We start from the raw sequence: 21,636 nt of genomic DNA, 5'->3' as shown, positions 1-21,636 counted from the left end.
TAAGACGGGCTGGGCCGGACATGGCCCGAGTCTAGGGGGGGGGTCAGCATACTTTGTCTGCGGGTTAAAGCGGAACCCACCCAACACAAGGACTGGGTATATCACACACTCGGTTGGGCCCATCATGGTTCAGGCCGGGTCTTGATCCAAGTGCTTTTTTTTTTTCGGCTAGGTGGCTTCAGCCAACAGCTTTCAAACCGAGCCACCCCCCACACCCCCCCCCCCCCCCCCACACACACACACACACAAAATATGAGATACACACAAGCGACCATGGATATACTGGCTATCTGACAGCAATACATCGTACTGTTCTGTGAGTTTTTCCTATTCTTTTCATTTCTAGAAAGAGGAATAATAATAAATCCCGTCATCATCAGATCAAAAGGAAAGCTTAGAATTTACTTACTTCAACCAGCATTACTTATCCAGCATGATTAGCTCATGGCACACCAGTTCGACCAGCAGCAATTCTCGAACCAAGCAAATTCCATACAAAAGGATTTGCCCTTGTATACAAGACAAACTGAGATGAATAAGACGGAAGAAGAAGAAGAAGAAAGATAGCAAGGGAAGTCAAGTGAAATGCAAACTGTCCATAGTATGCAAAATTATGGCGATACATGGTGAAAGTATGTCATGTCCAGAAAAGTAGAAGGTATCAACATTTTGCATTGTCTCAAATGTTACCACCATTTCTGTCCCTTTAAGCACAATGTTTTGCAAGCAAACTGCAATTCGAAAAGACACGCGAGATCCATGCTTGCAGCCTCCATGAAACAACAAAAAAGCAAGAACCTCCAGCCTCCTTGCTCTTGCCATGCATCTCGCTTCTGTAGCTCTTCCCATCAAACCGATCCACCTTTGGCAGCCTACAGAGGTCCATGTAAATGAGTAATTCAAATATATACACATAAATGAATACATATATTGGTACACACATACAACATACATACATAGATACCAACCAGTAGATGGTAAGAGTCACTTTGGGTAAAGAATGTCATAATGGCCAGGACGGTACAACAAGGTAACAAAGGGCTTTGGTGGGGGACTGTTCTCTGTTGTTTCGGCAGTGGAGGCATCAGCACCTTGTTCTGATGCAAGAGGATTTGGGTGCGCCACAGAGGGGATGAAGTCATGATGATTGACAGTCAGAACTCCTGCTTCGCAGGAGCTGCGGTCAAGGTACACCACCCTTATTGGCACACCTAGGGCATCCGACAATGCGGTGATGTGCACATGGTCACTCTCTTCACCCATGGGCTCAACCGAAGCCTTGCAGAACTTATATAAACCAAGATAACAAGGATTAGAATGGCAATGTCATAAAGGAAACGAGAGGGATCAGAAATTCAAGTAGCATAAATGTGAGCCTTAAGAAACTCTTGTATCAACTCATAATTGAATAGAATTAAAAAAAACTCGAATTGAAAAGGAACCGTCGAGTAAATAAGTCATAGTTGAGTAACAAGGTTAAGAATTGGAGGAAAGAACAGAGAAAATGGAGAAAATATATGTAAAGCCCCATGCATTAAATGAATGAAATGGAATGTCAGCCAATGTCTAACAATATACCAACCATTAGAATTATAAAATTGTAATGAGACTGCAACATGAAGCAACAAATCAAAATCAGTAATCTTAAGAATAATAAAACATATCTAAGAAGAAACTGTGTACATTAAAAGAATAGCATGGAGAATGAGCTTTGAGTGAGAGAGAGAGAGAGAGAGAGAGAGAGAGAGAGAGAGAGAGGCATCGAGTATGAGTCAAAAAAAAGAGATCACAAGGGAGCAAGTGAGCAACCGTCTCAACATTGAAAAGTAATTTGATTATGCCCTATGTGCTACACAGGTGACACATAATGTGTATGTGTTACAACATTTTTATCCAATAGTATATGTAATTATGTCCCCTTCTCTGTCTGGTCCCCGTCCGTCTCTTGCTGCTCCACTCAACCCTTGCATCGTAGCCCCTCTTTCCTTCCCTTTTCACTATCTCCCCTCACTCCACTCACCTGAACAGCAGATAGGGAGGGAACACCACCATGGTACTTTCCACTCTATTCTCCCTTTACGTTCTTCTTAGCTTTTTAATTTTCAATGCACTCTTGCATATTGTATCTGTTATATTATCTCTTTCAAAATTTTAAAAAAATTCATAGTTGTTGGGCTCTGATTTGTGAATAAGAAAACAAAGACTTCTTATGCTTTCCCTTTGCTATATTTCAAACCTGTTTAAATGATATATTTATGCAAATGTATGCATTGCATGTGTATATATAATTGTAATCGTATATTCTACCAACTTCATTTTTTTATAATTAAATACCCATCCAGTTTTAGCAGCTGCTAACCCCTTTAGAGTTTACCTTCCCTTACCCAGTACGCTCTTCTTTTAGCTATTTGAAACCGAGCTTGATAAATACCGAGTTCATGAAAGTCTCAAAAGTCAAAAGTCTCATCCTACATAAGAGGTAGAGTATTGAAGACAAGTGTGGAGGAATATATGTTAGTCATGGTGCTGACGTGGCTCAGCTGAACTGGAGAAACCTCTCATGCAATTATACTATCGCCTATGAAAACTATATAATGTCTAGTAAGTGTGCCACCCTGCTAAAACATGTCCTTGTGTAGAAAATGTGAAGTATAATAGACTTGAGTTAATGTCTACCAAGAGAAATTGCTAATCCAGCATTCAATAGGATAATGAGAGAGTGGAGGAGAAGTCCTCAAGCCACGGGTCTATATGCTTCAGTAGCAATTTATACCAGTCTGCCACACTACAAAGAACATGTAACTTTTCAACTCTTCAGAAGTTGATGAGCCCTCTTATCTTTAAATTCACAAGTTGCATCAACTTTTAAAGTAACATGAAACTTATAGTCGTAGCATTGCTGTACACTTAACATAGTAGCAGCAGAATACTGTAGAAAGTTCCCATGTTTATGAAATTATTTATATCATTAAGTCTATCATTAAGTCTTCAAATAAGGCCAACAATCAATAGCAAAAGAAGAATCCATCAGCAGCAGCACAAAAGCTTTGTCAAAATGGGATCAGCTATGGAACAGATGGGTCCACAAAATATTTTTACAAGACTGAGAGAAACTGCTAACTGACCCAAACTCTCTAAATTGTTGCTCTAGCCAATGAAACTAGGCATAAAGGAGGAGCTTGACATAAACAATAGATGTGGAAGTTGGCACCAGAAGGTATAATTATACTAATAACAGTTCCATATTATGTAAAAGGAGGGATAATGTAGATATTGAGAAAAATATTGCTATTACCATAATAATATATTTTAAGAGCACAGAAGACGAAGGAAAAATAATAATTTCTAAATCAAAAGGAGAAAAACAAAACAAACCTGGTCCACAGTTGAATTTGTTAATCCAACAATAAATGGTTCAAAGAAATCAGACCGTCTGCGAATTTCACCAGAAGTAACAAATCTGAAGAACATGACAACTAGCCACAAAACCATATTAGCAGAAAACTTGCAGAGGCGTGAATAAAAATAAATAAAGTCAAAAGTTAGCTCACCATAGTCTGAAACACTCTGGTCGCGGCTCCTTTGCAGAAGCTCTTCATGGCTGAAATACTCGAGCAATTAATTCGTGTCAGACACAATCTTCCAGTAACTAAAAAGACTAATGATGATGGAAACTTTAAGAATTATGATGATAAAACAAAAGTCAGCGAAAATATAATACCTAATGGAAGTTTCCGTCCCTTGCAAAACACTTTCAAGCTGCTCGAAGAATATCTGAAAATAATATGAAATTAACAAATATGTCATGTAATTTCAAAAAATTAGGATCATAATCAATCAAGGTAAGCAAGGACAAAATATTTTATCAATTACTTGGAGAAAGACAAGGATAAAAACTTTACAAGTGTTAATAACAAAATTTAAACTTGAAAGGTTTGAAAATTTGAAGTATTTAGTGTTGGAATTATTCGGATAATGAAGCAATTCCCAGAGGAACAGGAAAACCTAAGTTCATCAAATAAACAGATTGGGTGCAACTATGCCATATGTATCAATAAAAAACTAGTGATGTCGGTGTTTGATGCCATGACAAAGGTGTCGTTACATGATTATCAAGATATTTGGAATACAAATATTAGTCTAGAAGCACCATAAAGCTTTTAATCTGTTCTGAAACGCAGAACGTTTTGAGCACAAAGAACAGTACATGAGGAAGGCTTTTAACTAATGCTAGCAGTGACTTCAAGGTTACACGTCTGTGCGAGGCAATCTGAGATACTAAGCCAAGTGTATAAACTTGAGTCAACCACATTCATCTCATATATTGAATTCAATTGAATAGATGGATTGATCGTCTAGTACATCCATCTCATGGACTGCATTCAATTGAATAGATGGACATTGGACAATCATCAAGTACATACATTCCATGGACTGAACTCAATTGTATAGATGGACTGAATTCAATTGAATTCTATTGAATACATGGATTGATTCTTAGTCCTTTGATGGAATGTTTGACTTCAGTAGAATCTGAATTGCTCCAATAACAAGAGTGTCTTTTATGTTTTTCTTTTATTGATAGCTTAGAGTTTATGTTTTTGTGATTGTGTCTACAATATATTTTGGTATGTTTATGACCATATGCCTCAATGGTATTATATTGTTAATGATCTCTTTCTTTGCATACATGTTGTAGGCTAAATGCCATTTGTAAAGGCTAAAAGTCCAATTTAGTCCCTGTACTATGGGTTCATTCTCAAAATCGGTCCCCTCTTCTTCTTTTTTCCTCAATTTAGTCCCCGTACCCCTTGTTAGATGCTAAATTTAGTCCTATTTTAACTTTCTGTTAAAAGGTCCGTTAAATACAGACTAACAGGAATATTCTACCCCTAAACCTATCGCTTTCTTTTATTGTTAATTCTTTACGGTTCCTTAATAAATTTCGTTCCTCACAAAAAAAATTATGTTCCTTTAGAAAAAAAAGACTTCTAATCCTTTACGAAAAAAAATATTACGCTCCTCATTAAATAAAATAATAATAGTAAACCTTCAACTCCGCAAATGACCTATACACAAAACCTTCAAATATCTTCAATTACTTACTCCCCAACTCTTGTTGCCAAATGCAACCTTAAAGGTGTTTTCAACGACAACAGCAATTGAATGCACATTCATTGTATTTGATGGGGGCAACCATTGCTTTGTTTTCGATCATGAGTTACAGGAAACAAATATTTGTACGAATTATTTGTTCCAAACACAATGATACATACTGAGAACTTTAAATGGGCTAAAATTCTCCAGTTTCAGTGAGAATTTCTTCTCTTACCACAGCATAACCAAGTGATTGTTATAACATCTCAAACTTTGACATACTATATAAACAACATTTTTACGATGTTATAAGAATATTAAAAGAAGAAACTGAGAGATTGCGGAAGTTGATTCATTCCTCCTCCCAACATAAAAGATTTTGCATAGAAGACCTCTACATTTGTCAGCTAGAAAACTTTATAGATATCACTGCAGTAGATATACTTAATTTCCTTGAATTGCGATGGATTATGGTCTGTAATGATCCAAATACATTAAATAAAACCTTTTACCATACTCTATGACGTAGGCCTATATCTTCCATGGACCCGAGATTTATCAAAATTTACTTTGCTTATAGTTTAGTAGATTATCATGTGAAATGAATTCTATTATTAGAACTGGCTCTAGCTTTCAAAGAAACTCGATCATGCTATATTTTAACAAACAATTGGATTAAAAAGTAATACAACTAGATTAGATTGTTGCATCAATGATGCTTAGCACAGTGCCTGACATAAAGATGTGATGGTTTTGCTTCAGGTTTCTAGTTATTACAGAGATTTTGAAGAATTATTATGCCCTATATCATTGGAACTCAGAAATTACTACTACAACATAAAACAAGAACAAAGTTAGGTTGGATCATAGATTTCACGACCTACTATGCTATACATACTTAAGTAGACATCTCAAAGGATCGGAATTTTTTCCCCTACAGCAACGTAATTCTTTCCAAGCAACACTTAAGGACCAGAATAATAAAAGAAACAATAGGTTTAGGGGTAGAATGGTCATTTTAATTTGCAATTAACAGATCTTTTAAAAAAATAAAAAAGGATTAATTTCACATCTATGTTGAGAGAGAAAAAGAAGTGAAGGGACCAATTTGAGAATGAAGCCCCAGCATGGGGACTAATTGGACTTTTAGCCTTTGCAAAATAGTTCTAATCATTCTTTTACAAATTTGGTCCCTCGCTCCACTCCGATGATCACCTTTTCAAGTGCCTTCCAAGCCTTAGTTTGCTCAAGCAGTGGCCTCTTTCCTTGAGCAATATAGGACCCTATTATGTTGCTTTCTGGCTCACCTTTAACACTGAATGATAGGAAGTGGTGATGTTCACCAAAAGCATACTCATAATTTAAAGCTGATTTTACATGGTTCTTAGCATCATCTCCATAACAATATCACGAACGCAGTTACAGAGTGATTGGGATTGGACTCCTACAATAGTGCAGAAGAATACAATACAAGTTATGCACATCTGGAACAGCTACAATCATGTGCAGTTAAACATTTAAGCTCCGCATATCTTGTAGCATCCAACAGAAGTCTATATATAGGAATTCCCAGCTTCCCCCGCTTCCCCCCCCCCCCCCACCCTCCCCCAAAAAAAAACAAAAAAAACACACAGAGGCAGGTTTCAGTGGCAATTTTGAGATCATGTAAAGTGGAGAACAACCTGGAGCTCATTGTTGTTATCTGTAAAACCTAATTAACTTAAAACAACATTAAGTTACAATTATTCCTAGAGACTGTTAGAGCATTAAGCATGATATATCCTATGATTATTACCCAAAACAAGTTTCTACACATACAAGTCTTAAGGAGAAGTATGAACCCTGGTATAAATGCTGAATTAAGGAACTTATTCACATAAATCAAAACCAATAAGTGTATTACAAGATTTGATAAGATCAATTCTCAATAAAGTTTATGACTAACTAACTACACACTATTTAGTGAAGTTACACATACCTAGTGACCAACCAATCTATGCACAGCAAAAAGGATACCCTCTGTAAAAATTTTGTTAGGATGTTTTACACTGGGTTATTTACAAACTGCATTCTCCAATTTCCTCCACTTTCTCAAATTATGTGTTGCTCTGAAGAACATTCACTCGGCTGATTTCAAATCGAGGCATTAATATCTGAAAATATTTTGCAACTAGATTTTATTTTTGAATCCAAAACCAATGGAAACTAGTTCTTTGTGTGATCAACTTAGGTATCATATGCACCAAGATTTTGAATGTCGGATATCAGGGAAATATCGGATGGCCAATATTTCATATCGAATTGTGGATATCGGGGAAATATCAGATGGCCAATATTCATATCGAATTGTAGATATCGGAGAAATATCAGGGATATGTTGTAAGTATCAGAATGCCATAACGGATTTGCATATATAGTATAATGCACTAAAATATAATCTCAACATAGTTAATGAAATCTAAGCATACAAAATGTAAAAAATGTATGTTTAGGATCACTAATGAACCTTGTAAAACAAACAAAAGTACAAATCAACATTACAACATTCTGTCTCATTTTTTGGGCCAAAATGTCACTCGATATAATGGGAAAATCATGATATCTCACCCAAAAATTGCCAAACACAGTAGGTTGTCTTATGACAAGCCATATAAAAGGATATATCAGTCAATATATCGGCTGATATATTTGGAGATATATCGCCTAAAATAGCCAAAAAGTAGTAAAAGATATTTTGAGATCATATCGATTGCAGCAAGCCCTGTACAATAACATATCGGGGGATAAATCGGGCCATGTCGGGAATATTTGAAACAATGATATGCACCCCTTCAACATTACTGCTTATAGTCAATTATTAGCACACAAACATTAGGTATTACGAGGCATCGTGGAGTATACCTATATGAATATATTTCGGAAGAATTTGGAATTGGATTTGTCTCAAACTCATTAGACCTTTTAAGTAGACGATCCACTCCCTTGAATTTTATCTTCATAGCGTGCTTAAGAATGCAACACATGTGAGCTAAAGGTTTTTTGCCCATGCATCAATGTGGCAAAAATGTGGCTGAACATACTAAATTGGTTAGGTCTATGATTCTGACTTCTGAGTATTCAAATTCTCAAACCAACCATTCAATCATGATATAACCATTTAAAAATTCTTCCCTCCCTCATTAGGCCAATTTGTACCTACCCAATGCATAAACAAAAAGAATATGTAAAATATTTGATTTTTGGATTTGAGATATTTCAAACAACTTTGATCAACATAAATGGAGTAGATTTTTAACTTGCTTTTCCTATATCGAGTTACTATATTGAGTTTGAATGGGAGGGATTTGTTTCCAAATCCTCAGTACATGATTTTCCTATTCCTGAGTTTGAATGGAAAAGATTTGCTTCCAAATCCACCCATCCACTCAAGCCCCTCCACCCTCACAGTCACCCCAGTCCTAGCCAAGCAACCTATACACACCCACATGCATGCAAGCACGCAACACGTGAATATATATACGTGAATTTACAATGTGCCCATGTGCCTCATTTTCTCAAAAGCTTGATGTCTTCGTGCATGTGTCTGTGTGTTTCCTTTTTTTATGATTTCATTATGCATATGTCCATGCTTAATAGGTAACATACATGTAGTTTACAGTAACCTAAGCAATCAGAACTATATCCAATTCGGCGCAAAATTTTCAACCTGTTACTGTACTATGCTTTTTAAGAATTCTTTGAAGTCTTTGCATCCTAACCTTTTTCTGAAATGCATCACATTCAAGCAGAAGAAAACGATATACTCTGTGAAATTTTCACTCTTTGATGATACTCCATGACATACTCTGCATCGCCACCTCAAAGTCCAAATGATTACGCTAGGTATATTCATGTATTTTTATCTTATCTTGCTTCCACTATTGATATGATTTTACTTTCATAAGTTTGTATTACATCACATTCTAAAGCAAACGATAGTTTCCCTTACATTATACAACAGATAAACTTTCTAAAAATTAAATAATTAAAGTCATATTTTTTTTTGCGAAGATCAATTATCCACCAAATTTCCTAGAAAGAAACTTGAATTCTGCCCCGTCAGCAGTTTGGCAAACCCTCAATCTCATCTCGTCCTCTCCATCCTTTGATGAAGAGGCAGCTCTGTCAAAGACCACAATGCTATCATCCCCTCTTCTTCCCCCATTCCTCTCTTCCTTGATCTCAAATTGGAAAAGAAAAAACTGAACATAAAGGTGTCCCATGGAAAAGAATGATTTAAGCATCTTTTTAATTAAGGGGGAAAACCCAGAAGGGAAAGAAATAGGATCTGGTATAGCTATGAAGCATTGATACTTCAAACTACGACTACTTGCATCATAACATATTGGATAAAAATGATGCTTGAGACTCCTAATACTTGTCAGTTATGGCTGAAGAATAGCATTATTTAGATTCAACAGCAAGATATCCAGTGGATACACAAGGAAACTACTGGCCTCTCAACAGCAAGAAATTCAATGGGTACATAAGGAAACTATGGCCTCTTATTTTCCAATGATGAGATGGCTAGTAATTTGGATAAGATTTTGCTAATTCCTAAAGAAAAATAAATTTGTTGGACAATAAATCTGTCACTTTATTGTTATTTATGGAATATGGACTCTTGTGAGCCTGGACTATTTATTCACTATTAATCAATAACTTCTGTTTTCTTTAGAAAAGCTAGACACTACACACACTCCTAAACTCGTAAGCACATCTTGCCTGAATGAACCTGTTTATACTTATATAAGCATAATGTAACTTCATGCAGGAATTAGATAGCGTTGGTTGTCAGAATGGTTTTGGTATAGACTGATAATGATCTTCTAAAGTTGGTTTTATGTTCAAAGCCTTTTATAACATACTAAACTTTTTCACGTGTTCAGTCTATATATCAGATCCAAACACCAACCTTTTCTGAAAAACCTCTGTTTGCTAGAAGTCTTTCATAGGTTAGATTCTCTAGTTACCTATACAATATTTGGCAGTTTGTATTCAGGTAAAAGTACCAAAAAATGGAAGCTCAAAAATTGACCTGAATAGGACCCAAACTCATTGGAATACTCACATCAGATTCAGTTCCGGTATGTACAATAAGATGACAGATAGGTGTGACCAGACATAAAGCTTCAGAAATCCACATGAATATAAATCGCAACAGCATTTTTTTCTCACTTGTACAGGCTACCTGAAGTTGTGCATGTCTTGGTCACACACATGAACACCTTTACGCAGAGAGAATTCAATGTTAATCAATCAATCCGGGTTCGTTTTGCTTTTACTCGAGTCAATTAATCAATAAATGTGGGTTCGTTTTGCTTTTGCTCGAGTCAATAATACATAAAAAATAGAAATATGGAGATCACATTCTCAACTGGTTAAGTATTTGTACCATTATTCATAATAACCAGGAAAAAAGAAATGAAAGGAAAAAGCAACATAGAAGGGAAAACAACGAAAAGATTTGACTTACAGAAAAGAAATCCTCAAAGGTAAAATCAGCATATCCAAGGCCCTGAAGTGTCTTCTTGCACTGATCAATATTCATGGTAACCCTCTCAACCTCAGTTTTATCCTGTGTTTCTAGAATGTGCTCCTATGTTCAGGCATTACAAAAATTTCTCATAAGCTTGGCAACATGTTCCGCAATGACTATTCACCAGATGACACAATAAAAGAATTACATGGATATAAATATATTATTTACCAGATAGGAGAACATGAAGCTTCGGAAGAAACAGTTCCCATCTCCTCTTGTTCGTCTGAGAGCAGCATATTGTTCACCAATCAGCTGCAGGTTGAAATCAAATATATGTGACAAATCTACCCCAAATTAAATTTTTGACAATCACTACAGGAAAAAATGAACAGAAAAATTGTTGAATACTTTCCAACAAACCTTAATCTTCTCCTGTAGGATTGGACTGCCAGACTGAAACTCCGCAGCTAGGGAAGAGAGAGGCTCCTACAACACCATACACCCATTATTTTCACACATTCATCCTCACAAGATGAGTCTGGATATTCAATCAATTTATTACTTAAGTATCAATAGTACCATGTTTTCTTTAATTTTTTGAGGTTTGTGGCAGGGTTCCAAATACTAAACTTAAAGAATTAAAAGAAAGGAACAAAAGAATCAACAACCAAAGAAGCGTTATATAGCAGATGCCATCTCGGTTCCAAAATTTCAGCAGTCAATACACAATTGTTATAAAAAGCAACGTTCTCTGTTGACAATTGTCTTGATAAATTATTGTTATGTGTCGCTCATGCAAAGGCCGGAGTATGTTGTACCTGCAGGAACACACCAGCATTTGAAGATGAATAGCAAATTGATCTGAATATCTTCCTTGATCATTCGCAAAAGAAATCAACAAAAATCTCCACAATACTAATCATAAATATCCATAGTTTCTCACATTAAATTGAAGGAGAAGTTACCATTTTTCAGTTACAAGTAAGAACACTCGCATCTGCTAACAGATTGTCAAAAATGCACATATTATCTACATTCACTCTGTCAGCTACCGATAATACAAAAATGCAAGTCTTTACATAAGTCCCAGCATCTCACACACAATGATGCAACCAAGCTCATCTGTTTATTCATCAAACTTAAATAATTATTTGATTAAGAAAAACAGATATCGGCTTTCATTGATAAAACAAGCGGGAAACTACAAACAATTTGCTAATCCATTTACAAGTGGATTATGAACTTTGACCAGTTTAAGCCTGCTCTGAAGAACTGTTGGAGTTTGATATCAAATGGAAAAACATTAACAACTTAAAGTATCAAGCTAGAGTTTCTTGATGATCTTATTGGAACTTGGAAGAGCATAACCTACCCTACAAGAAGCAAGGAAAAGGATTCAAACTGATGATCCTTGGGGGCAAAGCCTTAGAAAATTGAGTATAAAGATCTGTTGAACAACATGATCTCAATAAAAAATTCAGTTTAACAAGTGAAGATAAGTGGAGGAACGAACGTGATTTGTTGTCTTACTTAATTACGTCTATAAAGACTACAGAGTAAGATTTGTGATACTATTTTATAGTGGAAAAAGAGGTAACCTTGAAATTTGAGCTTAGACTCTCTAAAAAGCAATGGAACTGTGTTCCAAAATAAAATAAAATAAATTGGATTCCAAGAAAAATGGCACTGGTGTCTTTTGGGTCAGAGATCCTATGGAAACTTCAACTGCATGAATTTGAAAAACTAGAAATTCTTTAGCGTCCCTTCAGAAACATATATTTCTCAAGTGAGACAGAGAACACCCTCCATTATCGAACTAAATTTGCAATTCAAACAACATGCAATGCGATCTCATCAACAAGCACCATATCCGCAGCAAAAAGATAAGATCACAAAGCCCATAATTTCACTATTCTTACAATAGAAGATTCAAATCCTTCGATTACCGTTAATCTTGCATCTTAATTTAAGAAAATGATGGAAACTGAATAAACTACTAAATGAAACAATTACCGACAGTCAAAATTCTACACCATTATCAAGATATAACCCAAATCCAATTCAAGAACTAAAAAAAACCTAAAATTAGGGATCAAACTCCACAGATCTCTCACCTTATCACCAACGTAAGGGATCTTCGCCGCCTCCACGGCTTTAATGGCGGATTGCTGCTCCATGATGTCATCATCCCTAAAGCAAGGCGACCAGCCGTCGTAAGCGCCGTCGGTGATCGTGATGACGCTGCAAGGGCTGCTAGGCTTAGGATCAGTGCTAGGGTTAGGGTTTGCACTCGAATCAGATCCCTCGACGGCGATCGCTGGCTCCTCCGACTCGAGGAGGTTGTATCTTTTTGGATAGAGGGGGTCACGGTCACACTTCACAAGTCAACTTTAGCATTATTAGATATTACTAGCATTATTGCATGAAATAAAAATTAAAACTTACATGTTCTAATATTTATATAAAAGGGTTATCCTAAAGTATCCTCGATTTTTGTAAAATTTTTTATAGAGGAAATTTTCACTGTAGGTCTGTTTTAACTTTTTATTACCGAATTCGACCTTGTTGAGTTTTATTTAGCGGAATCGACCCGGTTTCTCGTCACGTCAGCGCCGTGACGAGAAAGCGGGTCGATTATTTTTTAAACGGCCTCGTAAACAGTCGGGGTTAGCAACACTAACTGTTTAGTCCATCCGCTACGAAACACTTAACTAATTGGTCGGGGTTGGGAACCCCGACCAATTCGAAATAATCCCATTTCGAATTGGTCGGGGTTCATAACCCCGACCAATTAGCAGAGCCCAGCCGCCGCTGAGTTTAACCAATGGACGAATTGGTCGGGGTTCCCAACCCCGACTATTAAGCAGAGCCCAAACGCAGGGCCAGTGTAGGTGCACAAAATGGTCGGGGTTCCCAACCTCGACCATTTTGCAGACCTCCTTCCAGCCCACATTCACATGGAAACTCATACTTCCTGTAGTACAAATGTAATCACAAATAACACATACTAAAATGCAATCATACTCCTGTTATCAATCCACAATGCAATCACAAACACAAATATCACACGTACAATTCATATTCGCAAACTTAACATTATATCAAATCCATCGCAACACAAACAACATATCAAGTCCAAATTGCAACTCAAACGCAAACATCCTATCAAGTCCATCGAAACTTAACAAATATCAACAACGCCCTTTCCCCTCCCTCTCCCTCTCCCTCTCCCTCTCCCTCTTCTTCCTCTCCCCCTTCCCCAATCACCTTCAACGTGAGCTCGGATAAGTTCCTCGTCCGGTTGTGTGTGAAGTTGGGAGCGCATGGTATCCGCGTCGACTCGAACCGCCTGTGAACATCCGGCCTGAGCCTGCTGTGAGCCGCCAGCTTCATCATGCGTACGGATTGATCCCGCCTCCGTGTGTCCTCGTCGACATCTCCACCCGTACTCAATTGGTCGCTCCTCCCGTCCATCACGACTTGCATTACGCGTCCTCTGAAGAGCCGGCCGTAACTTTTTTATCATTCGAAGAAACGTGTTCCTCAGCTCCTGCTCGGTAGTCATGCGCAATGCGTCATGTGCCATAGTAGAAAGCTCTTCGAGCTCTTGTACCTATAAAATAAAAACCGAAAGAAAATTATTATCAAGTGGATGGTGAGAAAATAAAACTCAGAAAATAATTGTATATTTTTCTTATACACTTACCAACTCTCTCTCGACTGGGCCTCTTGGTATGTACTCCTTCAGGGCTTTGTTTTCCTGAAATATCCACCGGTGAGTAATCCTCCAATACCACCGCAGGTACACACCTAGGTCAGGTGCATCAGCCCTCTCCATCACTACTTGTTCCTCCCTTAAATCCCACCTCTGGATGTAATCTTGGCGAATTACTTCCCAATTAGCATGATGTGCACCTTTTCTTGGATTTCTCTCTATTCTCTCCACATGCCTTGGAATATGTTGTCGTAGTCCAAATTGTCGAAGCACACGGGCAGGCACGTGCATTTCGACAATCTCAAAGCATATAAGTGGGATGTGAGCATGCAATACATCCTCACCTTCCCGGCAAATATATGGTAGTGACTCCAACACTAGCTTGTAGGGCATCCATTTGACCTATAAAGAAGATATTATGATATATTGATTGAATATATTTAGATATCGGTAACAATTGGTCGCATAATTGAATATATTTAGATATTATAATTTTTATACATGTTCATCCTCCATCTGATCCATAATTGAATATATTTAGATATTATAATTTTTATACATGTTCATCCTCCATCTGATCAAGCTCGTTTCTTTAAAAGTTTTCATGCCCCTTTGGAGAGGTTTGTCAAGATCTGGACACATTCCATCTATTTTATATACAACGGGTTAGTATATATTGAAATAAAGCACTAAAATTACATGCATCTTAATAATACCTGCAGCCTAACGGAATATGACCATCAAGAGCGCGGGCCTCCCTCAAATCAGGTGTTCCCAAATGCAATCGCTCACATGACCATATCTGCAGCAAAGTGAGGCAGCCCTTCAATTCTTTGTTTTGTACGAGTGCTATTTTCGTCATCTCCCTATACAAGTAGGCTAACAATGCACTCTCCCAAGATAACTCTCCCCACTCCAATAGGTCCCCAAGAAGCGGTAACCATCTCACGTGCACGGAATCCTTAGTGGAATCCGAAAACAGAATAGTACTGATCATATGTAAAATATATGCACGGGCATAGCTCTTAATGATCTCATCAGTCGCATCGATCGGTACATTGATCATATGTAAAATATATGCACGGGCATAGCTCTTAATGATCTCATCAGTCGCATCGATCGGTACATTCATAAAGTTATTCCTTAACCATAATGATCTCATCAGTCGCATCGATCGGTACATTCATAAAGTTATTCCTTAACCATTCGAGCTTGATCTTCCCCCCTTCATTGTAGGACAGTGACCCAACAATTCTTCATATGCCCTAACATAGTTGAAGTCATCGGTGCCCGTCATTGCATCACCATCTACTCTGTGGCCAAGTATAACCCCAACATCCTGCAAGGTAATCGTCGCCTCTCCTTGGCGCAGGTGGAAAGTATTTATCTCGGGCATCCATCGTTCAACCAATGCCGTCAAAAGTGCCCAATCAAATCTTACCCATTTAAGTTGTGAACACTCAAAAAAGCCGGCTTGACGCACATAATACTGTATCTGCGGATCCGTCAACTCCCAGCTAGAGTGTGCACGGGTATGATCAACAACAGTAATACTCAGGGCCTGCATGTAGTAAACAGTGCAAATGTTCAGTAACAATCAACTACATTGAAATTTATATATAATTGAAAATAATAAAAATGCACTTTAGCTCCCTAGCGTCTATCTTCGCGGATCGGTGGCGCTCTTGGTCAGAAAGGACATCATGTGTCAATGGACCCACCTCCATAACTGAAATATCTGCACATATAATGATGATCCATGCATTGATCTATAAATGAGTTAGAATAAAATTACAAATGTATAAAATTGTACACATAATTGCTATCTATTTGGATTGGTCGGGCAATGAGATCTTCTATGCCCGGCTTGTCTGCAATATCCACATCTATTTTTTTTCAGAGCTCCTTCCTGGCCTTCATCCATCGTACCTTTTAATCGTACTGATCACGGGCATCCGGCTTGTCTCTTATAGCTTGGAGGCACCACATGCGGCCCGTTATAGTGTGGCCAATAACGACTATCATGTACGGGGTGGAAACACTGCTTATATGCCTCTCTATAGTTGCTTGATTGATACCACTCAGAAGCGTATGTGTAATACGAAATATTTGCACCCCCCGATTGCTTGGACGTAACCGCTATAACATGTGAACAAGGCAATTTTTACAATTCTGGTATGTTACAGGTGCATGTGCAATGTGCACCTCCCAAGTTAACGGTGTAATTGTGACCATGTTTGTCTGTAACCTCCCATTCATCTACAGCAAATCTAACAATCTTCGTGCCCCTCGCCTGCTTAACTCGAGCTCCTAAAATCGCCTCATTTTTTGGTGTTAAGAACGAGGCCCACATTGCTCCATCCTCTCGTCGCTTGACAAAATAGTAATTGAGCCTGTAAAATGTCCTCGCAACCAACGCCTGTATGGGCATTGCCCGAGCCCCCTTAAGTACCCCGTTGAAGCTTTCAGAATAATTGGTTGTCATCATGCAAAACTGATTCCCTCCATCTTTACTAAGTGCCCACCGGTCGACGTAATCACTGCCCAGACTACTCTCAATCCAATCATGTGCAGCTTGAGATGTTGCCTTGATTTGATCCTGTATCCGATCATACACACATGTTTCGGGCGTACAACCCGCTTGCCACAGAAGGTTTTGTAAATGAATCTGACTAAAGCTCTTTTTGAAGTTAGCTCTAATGTGTCGTAAGCAATAGCGATGATGGTGATGAGAGCCAAATCTCCTCCATAATGCTTTTGGAATACCTTTCATCCTATCAGATATGAAAGTAATTTTTCTAGGAGGTAACACATTAAAAATATATAATTGAATGCAAGAAAAAAACCACTCACAATTTTCATTGTTCTCGATCTCCACAACGGCGAAGGCCAAAGGAAATAAGCCACCATTTGCATCAACTCCTATAGCAACAAGCAGTACACCCTTGTATTTACCATATAAGTGTGTGCCATCAATGCTAAGAATAGGCCGACAAAATTTAAACCCCTCAATCGAAGGTCCAAATACCCAAAAAACAGAGGTGAATTAATGAACTCCCGGATCGATCTCTTTGGTTATGAGTTTGTATTCAGATCCAGGATTACTTCTTTTGATCGCATCAAGATATTAAGGTAGTGTCGCGTAAGACTTGTCCCAATCACCAAATATTTTTGTCATCGCAATTCTCCTTACATTCCATGCTTTAATATACGAGATTTTAATGAACTTGGTATTAAGCACTTTCTCAATTATATTATCAGGCGTTAGATCAAGCTTCTTCCTTAATTTTGGCATAATCAACCGCGCTATGTAAGAGGCAGATGCACCACTGTGATCTTGCTCTAATATTGGATTGACACATGTGTGAACACCATAGTATTCACTGATCCTAAATTGAAAATTGTGTTTCTTTTTTGCAAATGCATATACCTTCCAAGGACATGAGTAATCAGCTTCATTTCCCTCGGTCAGACCTATTCTTTGCGTGTTTATAAAACATATTGCATCATAACTTGTGTGATTGCTTTTAACTTGCTTGAACTTGAAATTCTTTTCGAAAGAGTATTCACGAATAGCATCAACCAATTGGTCCTTAGTCTCGAATAAATCACCAACTTTAAAGGGGGCGTCATCATCTCCTCTACGAGTTGAACTTTCACCGATGCACATATCTTTTACTGTGGAAGAACGAATCCACTCATCATCTTCAAACTCATCGGGGGGTGGTTCTTCGTACTCAACATAGTCATTATTAACGTAAGCCTCATCAGACCATTCCGGATTATCTTCGACGTCTTGGGTAACAAATTGCATGCTATCAACTGGTGCACTATATTGTTCTTCACCTTCCGAGTCATTGCTTCTTTCATCCTCTTTGATTGTTGCCCCACTTAACAGCCTCATATTTCTATAAGAGACTTCGTTATTCATGACATTTGACGTTCCACTGAATTGAGCCCGCTCCATTTCATTCGAAGAAGAAAGAAACCCATCGGAATGAACTCCCATATCTAACATGCGTGAGAATTCTCCTGGAGGTTTGAATATTTGGCACGAATTATGTGGCAACTTTTCAATAAACAATTCTACCGTTTGTTGCGACTTGCCCAATTTAAACATAATACTCATATGATAATCGTTCGAGATCTCCACTGCGGATGTTCTATCAATAGCTATGGGCCAATTGCATATAATTTTCAGTCGGTATTCTTGTGAGTCAATTTCCGTAACTCGGTGTAATTCCATAACCAAGTCGTAGTAACTATATGATTCTGAGATCATTAATGGCGTCGTTACCCCTCCGACGTACATTGGCATATTATTCATCCTATAATTAATTTGTTCATCATAAGAACAAGCAATAAAAATCATATTGTTCAACCTATTCAAAAGAAAATTATATCATTTAAATATAAAAAATTAAATTAATATGCAAATAATCTCATATAGTTTCAACCAAAAACCCTAATTCCCAAATTGTAAATCCTAAACCCTAAAATTGAACAATTGAACATTCTATGCCCTAAAAGTTAATTACATCGATAACAATCATCATACAAACGAATTTCAGTGATAACTCTAACCCACAAAATTCATTTATGAATGAAAACCCTAGAAATTTATTTTTAAGAAAAAATCCTAGATTTCAACATGTTAAAAGAGGAGAGGAGTAGAAGAAATTACCTAAAGAAGTTTAAGATAACTTTTGATTTGAATTTCGGCCGAAGAAACGAGTTGAAACTTGAGATCTGAAGGCCAAAGGAAATAAGCCACCATCTGCATCAACTCCTGTAGCAACAAGCAGTACACCCTTGTATTTACCGTATAAGTGTGTGCCATCAATGCTAAGAATAGGCCGACAAAATTTAAACCCCTCAATAGAAGGCCCAAATACCCAAAAAACGGAGGTGAATTGATGAACTCCCGGATCGATCTCTTTGGTTATGAGTTTGTATTCAGATCCAGGATTACTTCTTTTGATCGCATCAAGATATTGAGCTAGTGTCGCGTAAGACTTGTCCCAATCACCAAATATTTTTGTCATCGCAATTCTTCTTGCATTCCATGCTTTAATATACGAGATTTTAATGAACTTGGTATCAAGCACTTTCTCAATTATATTATCGGGCGTTAGATCAAGCTTCTTCCTTAATTTTGGCATAATCAACCGCGCTATGTAAGAGGCAGATGCACCACTGTGATCTTGCTCTAATATTGGATTGACACATGTGTGAACACCGCAGTATTCACTGATCCTAAATTGAAAATTGTGTTTCTTTCCTGCAAATGCATATAACTTCCAAGGACATGAGTAATCAGCTTCATTTCCCTCGGTCAGACCTGTTCTTTGTGTGTTCATAAAACATATTGCATCATAACTTGTGCGATTGCTTTTAACTTGCTTGAACTTGAAATTCTTTTCGAAAGAGTATTCACGAATAGCATCAACCAATTGGTCTTTAGTCTCGAATAAATCACCAACTTTAAAGGGGGCGTCATCATCTCCTCTACGAGTTGAACTTTCACCGATGCACATATCTTTTACTGTGGAAGAACGAATCCACTCATCATCTTCAAACTCGTCGGGGGGTGGTTCTTCATACTCAACGTAGTCATTATTAACGTAAGCCTCATCAGGCCATTCCGGATTATCTTCGACATCTTGGGTAACAAATTGCATGCTATCAACTGGTGCACTATATTGTTCTTCACCTCCCGAGTCATTGCTTCTTTCATCCTCTTCGATTGATGCCCTACTTAACGGCCCCATATTTCCATAAGAGACTTCGTTATTCATGACATTTGACGTTCCACCGAATTGAGCCCGCTCCATTTCATTCGAAGAAGAAAGAAACCCATCGGAATTAACTCTCATATCTAACATGCGTGAGAATTCTCCTGGAGGTTTGAATATTTGGCACGGATTATGTGGTAACTTTTCAATAAACAATTCTACCGTTTGTTGCGACTTGCCCAATTTAAACATAATACTCATATGATAATCGTTCGAGATCTCCACTGCGGATGTTCTATCAATAGCTATGGGCCAATTGCATATAATTTTCAGTCGGTATTCTCGTGGGTCAATTTCCGTAACTCGGTGTAATTCCATAACCAAGTCGTAGTAACTATATGATTCTGAGATCATTAATGGCGTCGTTACCCCTCCGACGTACATTGGCATATTATTCATCCTATAATTAATTTGTTCATCATAAGAACAAGCAATAAAAATCATATTGTTCAACCTATTCAAAAGAAAATTATATCATTTAAATATAAAAAATTAAATTAATATGCATGGCATTATTAGGTACAAAGCTTGATTAAGTGGGTACAAAGCTTGATTAAGTGGGTACAATATTTGAATACAGAGCAAAGAGGTATAAAAGGGTGCCTAAGTAGGTACAAAATGTGTATAAATGGGTACAAAACTTGAATAAGTGGGTACAAAATTTGCAGCAGAATAATGAGGTACAAAACAAAACCCTAGAAATTTATTTTTAAGAAAAAATCCTAGATTTCAACATGTTAAAAGAGGAGAGGAGTAGAAGAAATTACCTAAAGAAGTTTAAGATAACTTTTGATTTGAATTTCGGCCGAAGAAACGAGTTGAAACTTGAGATCTGAAGCTTGGTTTTGGGAGAACGGACGGAAGAGAGAAGAGGGAGGCGGAGAAATGAGAAGGGATCAGGGGAAATAGGGTTCGGTGGCTTTTATACGGTGGAGGGGGCCCAGAATAAGTAGTCGGGTTTCCCAACCTTGACTACTTTTTGCCTTGGCCAAGCACCGCGTTTGGCCTCTGCTTAATGGTCGGGGTTGGGACCCCAACCAATTCGAAATGGGCTTCGAATTGGTCGGGATTCCCAACCCCGACCGATTCGTCCACTGGGTAAACCTAGCAACGACTGGGCTCTACTAATTGGTCGGGGTTGGAAACCCCGACCAATTCGAAATATGCCCAGATCGAATTGGTTGGGGTTCCCAACCCCGACCAATTAGTCAAGTGTTTCGTAGTGGATGAACTAAACAGTCAGGGTTGACAACCCCGACTATTTACGAGGCTGTTTAAAAAATAACCGACCCGCTTTCTTGCCACGGTGCTGACGTGGCGAGAAACCGGGTCGATTCCGCTAAATAAAACTTAACAAGGTTGAATTCGGTAATAAAAAGTTGAACTGGTTCTACAGTGAAAATTTTCTCTTTTTTATAATGTCTTGTTAATTTCATACAACATTTTATTTATCTTATTAAAAAGTTACCATGATACATATTTCAATTAGAGTGTCGGGCATTTTGATA

At 37.7% G+C, this 21,636-nt stretch overlaps 2 protein-coding genes across 2 annotated transcripts; both read right to left on the bottom strand.

Moving 5' to 3' along the window:
• On the bottom strand, nucleotides 563-14,624 carry LOC109838641. Its single transcript, XM_020407068.1, has 12 exons — nucleotides 14,325-14,624; nucleotides 13,886-14,231; nucleotides 13,537-13,592; nucleotides 12,733-12,993; nucleotides 11,039-11,104; nucleotides 10,847-10,930; nucleotides 10,613-10,735; nucleotides 3,722-3,774; nucleotides 3,552-3,601; nucleotides 3,376-3,476; nucleotides 957-1,287; nucleotides 563-872 (listed from the first exon to the last, which is right to left on the bottom strand). Exons 1-11 carry the CDS (start codon nucleotides 14,622-14,624, stop codon nucleotides 985-987), a joined length of 1,743 nt encoding a protein of 580 aa, XP_020262657.1. The 3' UTR covers nucleotides 563-872; nucleotides 957-984.
• Nucleotides 19,028-20,167, bottom strand: LOC109838640. Its single transcript, XM_020407067.1, has one exon. The coding sequence runs from the start codon at nucleotides 20,165-20,167 to the stop codon at nucleotides 19,028-19,030; it is 1,140 nt and encodes a 379-aa protein (XP_020262656.1).

Source organism: Asparagus officinalis, chromosome 4 (assembly GCF_001876935.1).
Source record: "Asparagus officinalis chromosome 4, Aspof.V1, whole genome shotgun sequence".
Taxonomy (NCBI): Eukaryota; Viridiplantae; Streptophyta; class Magnoliopsida; order Asparagales; family Asparagaceae; genus Asparagus; species Asparagus officinalis.
This window is presented reverse-complemented; position numbering and strand designations above follow the sequence as displayed.

What these genes read in the sequence shown, in the direction of transcription:
- LOC109838640 (XM_020407067.1), bottom strand. Translation starts at nt 20,167, where the DNA reads ATGGAGCGGGCTCAATTCGGTGGAACGTCAAATGTCATGAATAACGAA.
- LOC109838641 (XM_020407068.1), bottom strand. Translation starts at nt 14,624, where the DNA reads ATGCACGTGCCTGCCCGTGTGCTTCGACAATTTGGACTACGACAACAT. An exon ending in CCAGAGTGTTTCAGACTATG is followed by an intron (nt 3,477 to 3,551) that starts GTGAGCTAACTT and finishes TTTTGTGGCTAG; the next exon opens with TTGTCATGTTCTTCAGATTT. An exon ending in CAAATTCAACTGTGGACCAG is followed by an intron (nt 1,288 to 3,375) that starts GTTTGTTTTGTT and finishes GGTTTATATAAG; the next exon opens with TTCTGCAAGGCTTCGGTTGA.